The following is a 13,680-nucleotide window of genomic DNA, read 5'->3' as shown; positions in this document are numbered from 1 at the left end:
AGCAGTGAATATTTATACTTCACAAGCACTACTACTCAGCTTCTCTACTTTCTGCCAACTAAAAGTAGGGGCTATCCCATGGTTTTACCATCTGTTCTGGTTTCCCAGCTTCTCCTGTTCTGGGTACTGTCAAACCTCCAATCTCAGTCCTGACCCTTCTCTCCAGGGCCTCTTCCCAACTCTTTTGATGGACATCTCTAGGAGGATCTCATGCCAGCATTTCAAACATGACAGGAGTGGTGGGGTGAACAGAGAGCACAAAACACATACATGAGAAGCACTGGACTCACAAAATTTTGGCTTCAAGTCAGGAATAATGAATGGGACAAGGTGGAATGCTACATAAGATGGGCATGTAGATCTGATAAAGAGCAGCACACTTGGGAAACAAGGGAAGTTTCCATAGAAGGGAAGGGCAATGGGTGTTCTATAGTGAAAAGACACAGTGGAGGAGAAGCATAGCACTATTTGGGGCTTCAGACAGTTAAAGTCAGTGCTGCATGATGCCTGGGCTTGTTTACTTGGTGTTTTCTCTTTATCAGACAAAGCACAGGAACTTAACAAAATGTGTTGCATGGCAAAGGAAAATGACGATGGGATAATAGCATTGATTTGGGAAGAGGTGGAGGCAGTGAATTCAGAGAATTCCAACCACTTCCTAAAGGTTCTCAGGTGCAGCCAGGCCCCAGATGACTGATCTCATCTGTGCCAGGTAGGAGGAGAGACTGATCCTTCTCACAACCCATAAAGAACAGTGGGGCTCCCCCATATCTCAGACACACATAGTTATATTATCATTTTATTCCACTTTTTTTCAAATCGTAGAGACAGGGTCTTGCTATGTTCCACAGGCTGGTCTTGAACTCTTGGACTCAAGCAGTCCTTCCGCCTCTGCCTCCCAAAGTACTGGGAATACAGGTGTGAGCCACCACGCCCGGCCTATTTTATTCCACTTCAGAGACCACTCCCCTTGTCCCTCAGATGCATCCAAATCAGGAGTTAGGGATCATACTCCACTGTGGTCCTGAATCATAGAATAATGAAGTCCTAGAAGTCAGCAGCCCCTGACTGCATGGTAGTAAGAGGTATGGCTGAGCCTGTCTTGCAGATCATCCATTACCTGTACAGGCCAGGCTGCACTGTTCTCCAGCACTCTCTGTAGCCATATGCCAGTAACCACAGCCTAGGCTACCTCTGCTGGGCCAGCAATAGCTGTCTGAACCAGGAGCTCACAGCACCATCAACTCTCATCACCAAAGCTATGCCCAGGAGAAGTCCCACGCTGCTCACAATGAAGCCCACAGCCTCAAAAATGAACCTACAAAGAAAGGTGGAGAATCTCAGGGAACAGAGTAGGTCTAGTACCTTTTCCTTGTAGAGGCAAAACCTTGGCCATCCTGGATGTTTACGATCTTCATAATTTGTTCCACTTTTCTCCCTCCCCAACACCTATATTTCTCAAGCAAATCTACTCACTTAGGGGCAAACACTTTCCAGACCATGAGATGCCTGCGAAGGATGGAGGCTGCCAAGGCACAGGCCAGAATCTAGAGGAGGAGAGGAGGGGCCGCGTTACTTGTGAATGGGAAGAGGAAGCAGGGCAAAGGGAGAGTTGCTATAGGCCCCTGTAAAAAACAGAAGCAGGAGAACAGTGCCTGTCAGTGGAAAAAATAGTACATGTCCTGTGCTAGAAGTTAGGAGACCCACTTCCTGTCCTGGACCAAACACTGACTCACTATGTAACTTTGGGCAAGTCATTATCCATCTGCAATGCTAACACTCAGGCTCTGCCTCCAGGATGGAGGAAGATGTCAGTGCCACATCTGCCTCTGGAGGAAAGGAGGAGGATCCATGACCACAGTTTGGGGAAAAATTCCTATCACCTCAGTTCTTCCAGTCTGTTCACTGATAGTGTAATCCCCAAATGCAACTAGCAGGGTCCAGATCTAGGTGGTAGAGAGGAATGATCCAGGACTAGGATTAAGGAGACCCAGATTCAAGTCTCAGAGCTGCCATTTAAGGCCATTGGGCTTGGGCAACCACTTCACTTATGTATACTTCGGTCAAGGCTCTCTCCCACGGTTTTGAAGGTCTCAAGGAAAGTGATGCACACAAGGGGAAAGATCATTAACTCCCTGATCTCTCCTACACCCACCTGAACACCAAGGATAAAGAGGTACTTGAGGCCCAGCTGCAGCAGTGCTGCATAGAAGTGGTGAGGCGCATCCCGGAGCCGCATCTCCATCAGTGGCTCATCCTCCTCCTCAGGTCTGACTCTGGCTTCAGCTTCATTCCCTGGGGGCTGCTGTCTCTTCCGCAACCCTTGACTCTCACACAGGAAAGGCCAGAGCAGGAGCAGTGGGCAACCTACTGCCTCAGGGGAGGGTATGGCTGGAATCAATGGGGGACCCTGGAACCAGTCTACCCCAGTCCCCAACCACCCTACCTGGCTCAGGTTCTAATTAGCCTAGGCCAAGGGGTGCCAAAGATCCAACAAACCCACATTCCTCCACAAAACCAAGGGTTTCTTTTCTTTCCACAAAGCCAGAGTAAACAATGGAAGCAAGTGAAGGAGGAGGGGGTACCTGCAAAGAGGAGGTGGGAGGCAAAGGTGTTGGCTCCCACTAGCAAAGCAGGCAGCCAAGTACAGGACCCATGACCCTCTGGGAATCCCACGAAGGCTGCATGCCAATGGATGGCCGGAAAGACAGGCTGGTGGCCTGTGGAGTAGAAGGTCTGTGTGGCCATGAGGGCCCAAGCCGAGACTGCCTGCCATGGCACAGTAAAAGGACCTGGAAGAAAAGGTATGCCACTTTACAGTCACTTCTCATTCCCTAATCCATAGCCTACTGCTCCACAATCATATACTCCTACTTCTTCAGTACAAATTCTCATACACACTCACATGCCCCCTCAGCCCAACCTCCTTACAGTTAACACTCTGTTATTCTAATTCTCTCTAAGGCACAAAAGTGCCATGACACTAATCTGAACCCTGCTGTGGCCAATCTCTTTCTCTTAAACACACACAGCTCATAGTGCCATTATATATTCACAATATACTACTTCCATCACTGGAAAATCAAGAAATGTGCTCATGAGGATGCAGCATTTCCACAAGGAGTCTTAGAGGACTCCTTGTCTCTCCCCTCTCCATGAACCCTGGGAACCAACAGGAGAGATCAATTAGCTTGGCTATGGCAGGTAAGAAAGAGGACACCAGGAAGACCTTCCCAGCTGTGTGAGGCATGGGACCCTCTGTCAAGCTCAGGAACATGAGGAGCAACACCTCCCTGAAAACAAAAGGGGCAGAACTCAAATCACTATTGTCTTTAGGCGAATCAGAGCTGAGATATTTACCAGAGGTGGTCACGGGTATCCCAGCAGCAAGCAGATGTAGGAGAAGGAAGCTCTGCACAAACAGAAGCAGGAACACAAGGCTGATGCGCTCCGCATGCAACAGCAGAAGTGGGAAGGCCAACAGGGTGAGGGCTGTGACCACTGCAGCTGAGTAGACACTCCCCAACCGATAAGCACCCACAGTCAGGGGACCCTGAGATTTGGTCCTCTCTAGCCGGCCCCGGAACTCCTCCTGCATGTGTCGGTAGATTTGAGGGACCACATAATCCAGGTCAGCTTGAGAAGTGGGGGGGCCTGAGAAGGGAGTGAGGACAGTCCTGGTCCTTGGAGCGCCTGCCCCAGCCTTCACCAGCACCATCACAGGCTTCCAGAGCAGCAGCGCGAGCCCTGAAGCAGCCAGCCCTACCACAGCCCGAGGCAGCACCACAGATGCCCCAGAGACCAGGGCCCGGAGACGGGGGGGCACCTCATCTGCCCCCGACACCAATGCCCAGTAGGCAGCAGTACCCAATGCCATCAGGGGCAGTCCCCAGCGCACAAAGAGCATGGGCGGCTCAGGGCTCTTGAGATTACCATAGCGGCGAAGCCACAAGCGCACAGCAGCCAACAGGGCCACCAGCGCTGCCACACAAGCTCCATACCACAAATTCTTGGCTCGACCACCCACCATGGATGCCAGAGGACTCAGCCAGGGAGAGGAGTGGCAAACAGGTGTCTCTTCAGGGCAACGATGAAAAAGCCCAGCTAGCCTTGTACATAAAAGCAACCCAACTCCAAGCCTCAGGGCATATGCACCATTGTGCCGTGGGGAGTTTGTTGTGGCTGAAGTGCCAAGGCGGGGCATTGTGAGCAGCTTAGGTGGAAGGAGCTGGCCCTCCCAGTGAAGCTGGACAACCAGGAGCAGGATGAATGAGCCCAAAAGGAAGGGAGTGGCCCTGGCCTCAGCTACAACAAAACTATCAGAGAAGAACACAGCCAAGCGAATGAGCAGGAATAATAGTACGGGCCCAGGGATGGGAAAGAGGGTTGCCAGGGGCCTTCTGGACCCCCAGCCAGCCCAGGCTTTCCACAGAAAAGGCAGGAATGAGCTTACTGCAGCCACAGCTCCTAGAAGCACTAGATCTAGCTTCAGCTCAATAGTTCCCAGGAGTACAGCATATACTGTGGCCCCAACCAGGCCCCAGGCCACAGGTAACAGGAGTAGAGGGCAGAATGGGAAGCCTGGGGATATTGCCCACTGGGATGCCATCAGGCAGATAAAGCAGGCAGCAGCCAAGAGAGCAGCACCCCCCGCCATGCGGACCAGAGAGAAACGAGCCCAAGACTCGATGCACATGGCCCGAGCTCCCCGCAGGAACTGCTGCAGCTCAGCAATCACAGTCGGCAGTGTCGCCTCAGCCCCTCTGGGCCTCTGCAGAAGCCACTGGTAGTCAGCAGAGGCCTTGGAGAAGAGTTTCTGTAGCTGATGAAGCTTCTTAGCTTGAAGGTTCTCAGTAGCAGCTGAGTATGTATGAAGAAATCTGGACACCTGGTAGAGAAAAGGTCAGAGGCCAAGGGGAACAGGTCAGAGACATACACTGGGGCAGAGGCAAGAATAGATATTACAAAAGGGGGTACCTGGAAATCAAGGACCCAAATTCTGTCCAGGATGGGGGAAGGGAGGGATAACAGAAGAGAAATACAGGTATGGAAGGTGGGATTAAGACTAGTCAAAGGACAACAGAGTGGTTCATTATGCTTCCCTCCTGCCCACCCTAGCTCTGTCACCTGGAATCCCAGCCCTGCTTACCTACCTGCTGAGCATTGAGATGGAGAGCTGAGGCTTGGGCTAAAGCAGAGGAGAGGGGCTGGGAGTCCTCACTCCCTGAGAATACCTCAGCCATCACTTCCCCGATGTTCCCAAATGGGATAGGCAGGCCCAGCAGCAAGGCCAGTGTGGGCACAAGGCTAACTTGAGGAATCACCTCTGGCTCCTAAAGGGAAAGGTAAATGGTCAACAGGTTCATCACAAAGCTGAAGTCAATGTTTTAGATGGGAGACATAGGATCCTAGGTAAGAAATGGGAGTGGGGAATACCCAGGATAATGGATTTGGGGACCTAAAATAGAGGTATTCATGAGGATGCTATGATGGTAACATGGGCTGATTACTGGGAGAACATTTGAGGAATATCTCAGGCCTCACCTCTGGTGGGGTGCTGGGGAAGAGTGCTGTGGGGCTGTACAGAAAGAGTGCAGCTGAGACCTCCAGCTCACTGTCCCCTCCATGGTCTCCATTCGTGGTCATCCCGTGGTCACCAGCCACTACTAGCAGTGTGTCATTCTCCAGATGCTCCACAAGTCCCCTGGGGGCCAATAAATGTATCAGGAGTAGAAATGGGTATTTTTCTCAAGGGCTTATTCACCCTCAGCTATAACTCCATTAGTAAGGCCTAGACCTTTGGCAGAAAAACATGTCTTCGGCCATGATCCTGATGCCCAAAGCTACACATTGAGGTATTCACGATGGATGAGGCCTCTAGCTTCAGAGGAAGGCCTAGAGAAGACAGAATTCAGCCAGGAAAGAAGCTCTAAAATAAGAGCTTCTTCTCCTGGGACCACATATCCTGAGATTCTCAGACGCAAACCCACTCCCCCAGCCAATACCCCACACTCACTGGATCACCTGGTCCATCTGGCTAAGTTTCTTGGCCATTTCAGGGTGGTGAGGGCCATGCTTATGGCCACAGTGGTCCACACCCAGGAAGTGAGCAATCAGCACGTCCCATTCACCACTGTCCACTGTGAAGGACAGAACACTGAGCACAGAGGACTAAGACCCACTCCTCAACCCCAGCCAGCCTTTGACACTTCTCTATGTCCAGGGATACAAGCCCAGGCTGTTACACCCATGGGAGGCTCAGAATTTGTGGACTAAAGCAGTCTTCCCCAGCTCCCAGTCTTAGAACTAATGCTCTGGCCCCATGCTCACTGGTGGGGTAAAGGTGTTCCAGGATGCCATTGTCCACTGTGTCTAGGTCTCTGACATTGAAGGATGGGAAGAAGAAAGCTTTGGAGAAAGCTTCAGGGAAAAGGTCTTTCCAGGTATCATCTCCCATAAAGACTACACGCCTTCCTGCAGTGACATGAAAGAGAGGTCAGAGCCTGAACAAGAGTCAGGGTCAGGAGAAAAGAGGAAAAGAGGCCCTTTAAAGACCCTTCAGAAGTCCCAACCATGCAACCTAAAGCACAGCAATTGCATACAGCAATCCTTATCCTTAAGGGCCTAACATTTTCCACCAGGAAGCTTTCCCTGATAACCATACTCCACCCAGACCTCATACTTATCTTTCCTACAAAACGCTCTGCTAGTTATGTCTCTGGGTGTCTCTACAGATTTGTTTTACCTGGGTGTATCCTGCCTTTTACAAGTCAGTGAGTGAAGAGGGCCTAGATCTCTCTGCTTTCTTCTCCACACTTGCAAGCCAAGATCCACATCTTTTCTCTTCTCTTCCCTTCTCCCTTTTATTGAGAGGTCCCCAAGAGTAAAATTTACACTCCATTCAGATGAGAAACTTCATAGGAACAAAGCCCAGATCCCTTCTCCTCTGTCCCCCAAACTGAGTTCCCTAAAAGCAGGGCCCTGGCCTCCTTCTTCTCCTCTGTCTCCTTACACCATAGTCAAGTGTGCATCTGGGCATCCAAAGGTCTGACTCCCTTCAAATTTTGAGGAAATTTGACAAGGTACTTCTGGCCTTCAAAGTGGCCCACACTGACCTGCACTGGTGAGCTGCTTAATGAGATTGTCTTCCACTATGGCGTGGCTGGCGAAGTTACTACCAGCATCAATAAAGGTAGGCAGTGAGCCAGTGGTGAGGGCCTTGAGGCGCTGCATGGTGGTGGTAGGCGGGTCAACCTGAGATCGGTAGAGCCGGGCATGGTGGGGCTGAATCTCCAGGATCTTCTTCAAGGAGCTTAATTTGCCCAGGAAGGGTAGGGAGACAGGAGGCTCTCCAGGCACATGTGAGTGCTGGGGCTGGGCGAAGTCAAATCGCAGAGCATCTATTAGCACCAACACAACCCGTGAAAATCGGGAAGCCATCCAGCAGGCCCCAGGTTTCCCTTGGCTCCCCGGTGGCAGGGACCCAGGGCCTGGAGGCTCTTGGCAGCTGCTATGGTTGGTGAGCTCCAAACGGGTGAGCAGGAAGCCACTGGTGAAGAGGGTAATGCCAGTGTAGAAGAGGAAGCAGACCCAGGCCAGGAAAAGAAGCACTGAGGCTTTCTGCATCCTAATAGGGGTAGGGAAGGAAATTCGTTACCATGGGGCAAATAATCAGTGGATATTCTGGTCCCTGAATACAAGCCCAGCTAGAATCACTTCCTCCTATAAACTTTCCTGGAGATAAACCGTCCCATAGCCAACCATCGCAATATTCCTCTCCTGCTATTTCCAGGCTGGGCACGGTGGCTCACGCCTGTAATCCCAGCACTTTGGGAGGCTGAGGTGGGTGGATCACCTGATGTCAGGAGTTCAAGACCAGCCTGGCCAACGTGGTGAAACCCTGTCCTTACTAAAAATACAAAAATTAGTTGGGTGTGGTGGCACGCACCTGTAGTCCCAGCTACTCAGGAGGCTGAGGCAGGAGAATTGCTTGAACCCGGGATGCAGATGTTGCAGTGAGCCGAGATGGCGCCACTGCATTCCAGCCTGGACAACAGAGCAAGACGCCATCTCAAAACAAAATAAAACCTATTTCCAGTTCCCACCCCAGATCTACTGAATCAGGATCTTTGAGGGGTGGAGCATAGGAATGCTCACATATACAGGCAGGAAATCCTAATGCTGAAAACACACAGTCACGAGGGAAACTTATTTCAATTGGTAGCCAGGCTCTCTTACAGGCCATTTCTGCGCCTCTCCCCTCGCCAATCTCAATACCCACAAGGGTGAAAAGGGATCGAAGCCAATGGGGAAACCGGGCCCAGCCGACGGCGCCGCCTGGCGGGGACCGAGGGGACGAAAGGGAGGAGTCACGCCCCGCTTCCGGGCAGCCAGGTTCGCCTGGAGACCTGAGGCATGATCTTCGCCACGCAGCGAGGCAGGGGCGCGGGTCGAGAACCGGTTGGGCCTCGCTGGGACCCAGGCGTCCGACCAGCTCTGCCTCCTCTGGTAGCTACCCAGCCTCCCGCTGGGCACCCTAGCTGCGGTACTGAGCACACTTGGTTGGGAGCTGAGGGGAAAGAGGAGACTCCCTTATTTCAGGGTGAGGGGAATACGCCGGGTGAGGTTCTCGGGAGACCCTGGCTCACCTGCAACGACACCCGGAAGTGCGACGGTGGCGGCGCCTGCAGCCTGGCACCACAGAGGTGCGCGCGTCAGACAGAGCGGCCCGCCAGTGGCTCCATCGCCATCTGCCGGCACCTCGGTGGAAGTTTGGCCAGGAGCGTGGGGCTGGCCGGAGTTTGATGGGAGATTTAGTAATTGAGAACTGGGGATAAGGGACCAAGCTGGAGGAAGAGTTCAGGGAACTACTGTCTGTTCATGGTTACGACTAAGAGCACGGCTGCTGGAGTCAAACTTAACCTAGCTCGGCCGCACATATTGTCATTATTAGGCATTACCTCATCTGTGAAGTGGAGATAAATAATACTTATTTTCCCCTTTTTGCTTAGCTGAGTCCAACTGAGATTTCATTACTCCTCCTCTCAAAGCCTCTAACTGAATCTTACAACTGAATAATTAAGCAAATAATCCTTCGGAGTAGAGGAGGGGAGGCTGGCCAGGCGTGGTGGGTCACGCCTGTAATCCCAGCACTTTGGGAGGCCGAGGTGGGTGGACTACCCAAGGTCAGGAGTTGGAGACCAGACTGGCCAACATGGCGAAACCCCGTCTCTACTGAAAATACAAAAATTAGCCGGGCGTGGTGGCTCATGCCTGTAATCCCAGCACTTTGGTAGGCTGAGGCGGGTGGATCACGAGGTCAGGGGTTCGAGACAAGCCTGACCAACATGGTGAAACCCTGTCTCTACTTTAAAATACAAAAATTAGCCGGGCATTGTGGCGCGCACCTGTAATCCCAGCTACTTGGGAGGCTGAGGCAGGAGAATGGCTTGAACCTGGGAGGCGGAGGTTGCAGTGAGCCGAGAGCGCCCCATTGCTCTCCAGCCTGGGCAAGAGAGTGAGACTCCGTCTCAAAAAAGAAAGAAAGAAAGAAAATAAAAAAATTAGCCGGGCGTGATGGCGGGCGCCTGAGATTCCAGCTACTTGGGAGGCTGAGGCAGGAGAATCACTCGACCCCAGGAAGCAGAGGCTGCAGTGACCCGAGATTGCACCACTGCACTCCAGCCTGGGCCACAAAGCAAGATCTTGTCTCAAAAAAAAAAAAAGAAAGAAAAGAAAAGAAACAGAGTAGAAGAGGGGAAAAAACCAAATTATCAAATTCAATCAAATTAATGGACAAAGAATTTGAGTAGACATTTTTCCAAAGAAGATATAAAAATAGCCAATAGACACATGGAAAGAGGCTTATTATAAGCCATCAGGAAATGCTAGAGATACTGCTTCGAACCCACTGTAGTCAACAAGTGTTGGCAATGAGGAGGAGAAGTTAGAACCCTCATAGGCTGCTGGTGGGACTGTAAAAACAGATAATTCAAAACGATTAACATAATTATCAAATGACCCAATAATTTCAGTCCTAGGATAAACCCAAGACGAATTAATATTTATGTCCAAACAAAAACTTATACATGAATGTTAATAGTAGCCTTATTCATGGCTGGGCAAAATGGATCACACCTGTAATCCCAGCACAAAATTTACCCAGGTGTGGTGGCATGTGCCTGTAGTACCAGCTACTCAGGAGGCTAAGGTGAGAAGATCACCTGAACCTGGGGAGGTCAAGGCTGCAGTGAGCTGTGATCTCACCATTACACTCCAGCCTGGGCAACAGAGTGAGACCCTGTCTCAAAATAAATAAATAAATAAAATAGCCTTATTCCTAATAGCCAAAATGTGGAAGCCCAAATGTCCATTACTGACAAATTGATAAACAAAAAAATGGTGTATTTATACAATGGAATATTGTGGAGGGGGGCTCTGAAACAGTTGTAAAATTGTGGTGGTTGCACAATTCTGTGAATATACTAAAAGTTACTACGTTTATATTTTAAATGAAAGAATTGCATGATGTGTGAATTCTATCTTGAACTCCTGGGCTCAAGCAATCCTCCAGACTCAGCCTCCCAAAGTATTGGGATTACAGGCGTGAGCCACCATGCCCAACCTGATGTGTGAATATTTCAATAAGGCCACTATTAAAAACAAAACAGTCTGGATGAGGTGGCTCACACCTGTAATCCCAACACTTTGGGAGGCCGAGGCAGGTGGATCCCCTGAATCCAGAAGTTCAGGACCAGCCTGGACAACATAGTGAAACCCCGTCTCTACAAAAAATACAAAATTCAGGTGGACATGGTGGCAGGCACCTGTAGTTCCAGCTACTCCAGAGGCTGAGATGGAAGGATTGCTTAATCCAGGGAGGTAGAGGCTGTGGTGAGCCTTGATCAGGCCACTGCACTGCAGTCAGGGCACCAGAGCAAGGCCCTGTCTTTTTTTTTTTTTTTTTTTGAGACGGAGTTTCGCTCTTGTTACCCAGGCTGGAGTGCAATGGCGCGATCTCGGTTCACTGCAACCTCCGCCTCCTGGGTTCAAGCAATTCTCCTGCCTCAGCCTCCAGAGTAGCTGGGACTACAGGCATGCGCCACCATGCCCAGCTAATTTTTGTATTTTTCGTAGAGACAGGGTTTCACCATGTTGACCAGGATGGTCTCAATCTCTTGACCTCGTGATCCACCCACCTCGGCCTCCCATAGTGCTGGGATTATAGGCGTGAGCCACCGCATAAGGCCCTGTCTTAAAAGGCCAGCCGGGTGTGGTGGCTCACACCTGTAATACCAGCTCTTTGGGAGGCCGAGGCAGGTGGATCACAAGGTCAGGAGGAGTTCAAGACCAGCCTGACCAAGATAGTGAAACCCCATCTCTATCTCTACTAAAAATACAAAAATTAGCAGGCCAGGCGTGGTGGCTCATACCTGTAATCCCAGCACTTTGGGAGGCCAAGGCAGGCAGATCACAAGGTCAAGAATTCAAGGCCAGCCTGGACAACATGGTGAAACCCCGTCTCTAAAAACAAAACAAAAAAATTAGCCAGGCACGTAGTGGGTGTCTGTAACCCCAGCTACTCTGGAGGCTGAGGCAGGAGAATCACTTGAATCCGGGAGGCGGAGGTTGCCGTGAGCCAAGATCGCACAACTGCACTCTAGCCTGGGCGACAGAGCAAGACTCCATCTCAAAAATAAATAAATAAATACAAAATTTAGCCAGGCATGGTGGTGTGCACCTGTAGTCCCAGCTACTCAGGAGGCTAAGGCATGAGAATCACTTGAAGCGAAGAGGCTGAGGCTGCAGTGAGCCGAGATCGTGCCAATGCACTCCAGCCTGGGCAACGGAGCGAGGCTGTCTCAACAAAAAAAAGAATTTGGTGTTGAAAAAAGAAGCAAAACAAACCAAAACTTGTCCAAGCATCTCATCTCAGAGTAAAAGTTCTTACATTGGCTTTACAGGGCCCTGCACACTATCTGCCTCTTCCCTTTCTGATTCATCTAGCTGCCCCTTCTTTGCTTCCCTAACTCTGTTCCATTCACAGCAGCTCTACCTCAGGGCCTTTGCATTTGCAGTCTCCTTTGTCAGCTTCAGTTCCAGATGCCCAAATGGATCTCCATCACCTTCATATCTAAGCTCAACTGTAACATCAGTGAGGCTTCCTGGAATCCCCTACTTGATAGTACAGCACCTTCTACCATCATATCCCCTGCAAAAATCCCCCCCTCACTTCCTTAATTTCTTCCATAGCACAATTCATCAGCACCTGAAATTCTACACATATTTATGGTTTGTCCCCTCCAAGTAGAATGTGAGTTCATTGAGGTCAGGGAATTTTGTTTTCTTCATTATTATATCCTCAGCGCCTAGCATATAATTGAGGTTCAGATACTGATCAAATGAATAAAGGAATACATTAATTCAAAAAGATGTTGAGTCATTCTTCCACCTTTATCCCCATGGCCCCTTAGCTCAGGCCTCATCCCCTCCCCAGAATCACTGAGACATCTTTCTCACTGTCCTCCCAGCCTCCTATGGCTCCCTACTGTCCCTTCTCCACATTGCAGCAGAACAGCTCTATCTAAAACATTAACGTGATTACTTTTTTTTTCTTTTTTGTAGAGATGGCATCTTACTGTGTTGCCTAGGGTGGTCTCCAACTCCTGGGCTCAAGTGATCCTCCTGCCTCGGTCTCCCAGAGTGCTGGGATCACAGGTATGAGCCACCATGCCCAGTCAATGTGTTTTATCTTAAAATTATTCATGGGAAGGGAAAAAAAAAAACCTTCCTGGTTTCCCTATTACCCTAGGGATAATGTCCAACCCCTTCACAAGAATCTCTCTCCCTGTGACTTGACCCTTGCCAGGTAGTCACATCCCCCTTAACACCATACCCTTCAGCCAACTTCTTTCAAGCAGTGAGGCTTTGTATATTCTGGTCCAGGACCTGATGAAAACGTGCTAATTTTTCCAGCCTGAGCACAATGGCAGTCAGCAACCCTGCTACTCACAAGCTGATATGCTCCTCCCACCAGGATCCCAAAGCCAGAACTTTCCTCCATCACAGCATTTATCTCTTTCTTTCTTTCTTTTTTTGAGACAGTCTTGCTCTGTCCTAGGCTGGAATGCAGTGGCATGATCTCGGCTCACTACAACCTCTGCTTCCCAGGTTCAATCAATTCTGCTGCCTCAGCCTCCAGAGTAGCTGGGACAACAGGCGCGCACTACCACGCCTAGCTAATTTTTGTATTTTTAGTAGAGATGGAGTTTCACCATGTTGGTCAGGATGGTCTGGATCTCTTGACCTTGTCATCTGCCCACCTCGCCCCCCTCTCCCAAAGTGCTGGGATTATAGGCATAAGCCACCAGGCCTGGCCGCATTTATCACTTTCTATTACTGTCTGCTTCCTGTCTTGTTTTCCTTACCTGATCTTGTATTCTGTGAAAGCAGGGACCACTGGATTTCAGTTGTTTTTGTAATCCAGTGTCTAGCAATGAGCTTGGTACTCAGCAGACATTCAATGTTTTTGAATAAATGAATGAGTACCCTCAGTCCCTGAAGACCCTTTAAGCATGCAACAGTACTACCCTGCCGGTGCAGAAAAGACCCCCCAAACACCTGCCTTGAATGCACAGCCCCACACTTAGCAGGAAGGAGACTTCACTTTCCAGCAAGCAG

The 13,680-nt window shown here is 50.2% G+C and overlaps 1 protein-coding gene across 5 annotated transcripts; it reads right to left on the bottom strand.

Moving 5' to 3' along the window:
- Window positions 1-786: 786 nt before the first annotated feature.
- On the bottom strand, window positions 787-8,695 carry PIGO (phosphatidylinositol glycan anchor biosynthesis class O). Of its 5 annotated transcripts, none has more exons than XM_012463271.2 (11): window positions 8,649-8,695; window positions 7,116-7,627; window positions 6,331-6,474; window positions 6,017-6,140; window positions 5,545-5,704; window positions 5,154-5,333; window positions 3,361-4,888; window positions 2,586-2,792; window positions 2,156-2,370; window positions 1,477-1,547; window positions 787-1,318 (listed from the first exon to the last, which is right to left on the bottom strand). In XM_012463271.2, the coding sequence occupies exons 2-11, from the start codon at window positions 7,624-7,626 to the stop codon at window positions 1,189-1,191; spliced, it is 3,270 nt and encodes a 1,089-aa protein (XP_012318694.1). In that variant the 5' UTR covers window position 7,627; window positions 8,649-8,695; the 3' UTR covers window positions 787-1,188. The 5 variants fall into 5 exon arrangements, with proteins under 5 accessions (XP_012318694.1, XP_012318697.1, XP_012318696.2 ...); XM_012463274.2 differs by having other exon boundaries at window positions 8,239-8,679; XM_012463273.3 differs by lacking the exon at window positions 8,649-8,695 and adding an exon at window positions 7,949-8,046.
- Between the last annotated feature and the right edge of the window lie 4,985 nt (window positions 8,696-13,680).

Source organism: Aotus nancymaae, unplaced genomic scaffold (assembly GCF_030222135.1).
Source record: "Aotus nancymaae isolate 86718 unplaced genomic scaffold, 86718_ANA_hifiasm-v0.15.2.pri h1tg000003l, whole genome shotgun sequence".
Lineage (NCBI taxonomy): Eukaryota > Metazoa > Chordata > Mammalia > Primates > Aotidae > Aotus > Aotus nancymaae.
Note: the sequence above shows the minus strand (reverse complement) of the source record. Positions and strands in the feature narration are given on the sequence as shown.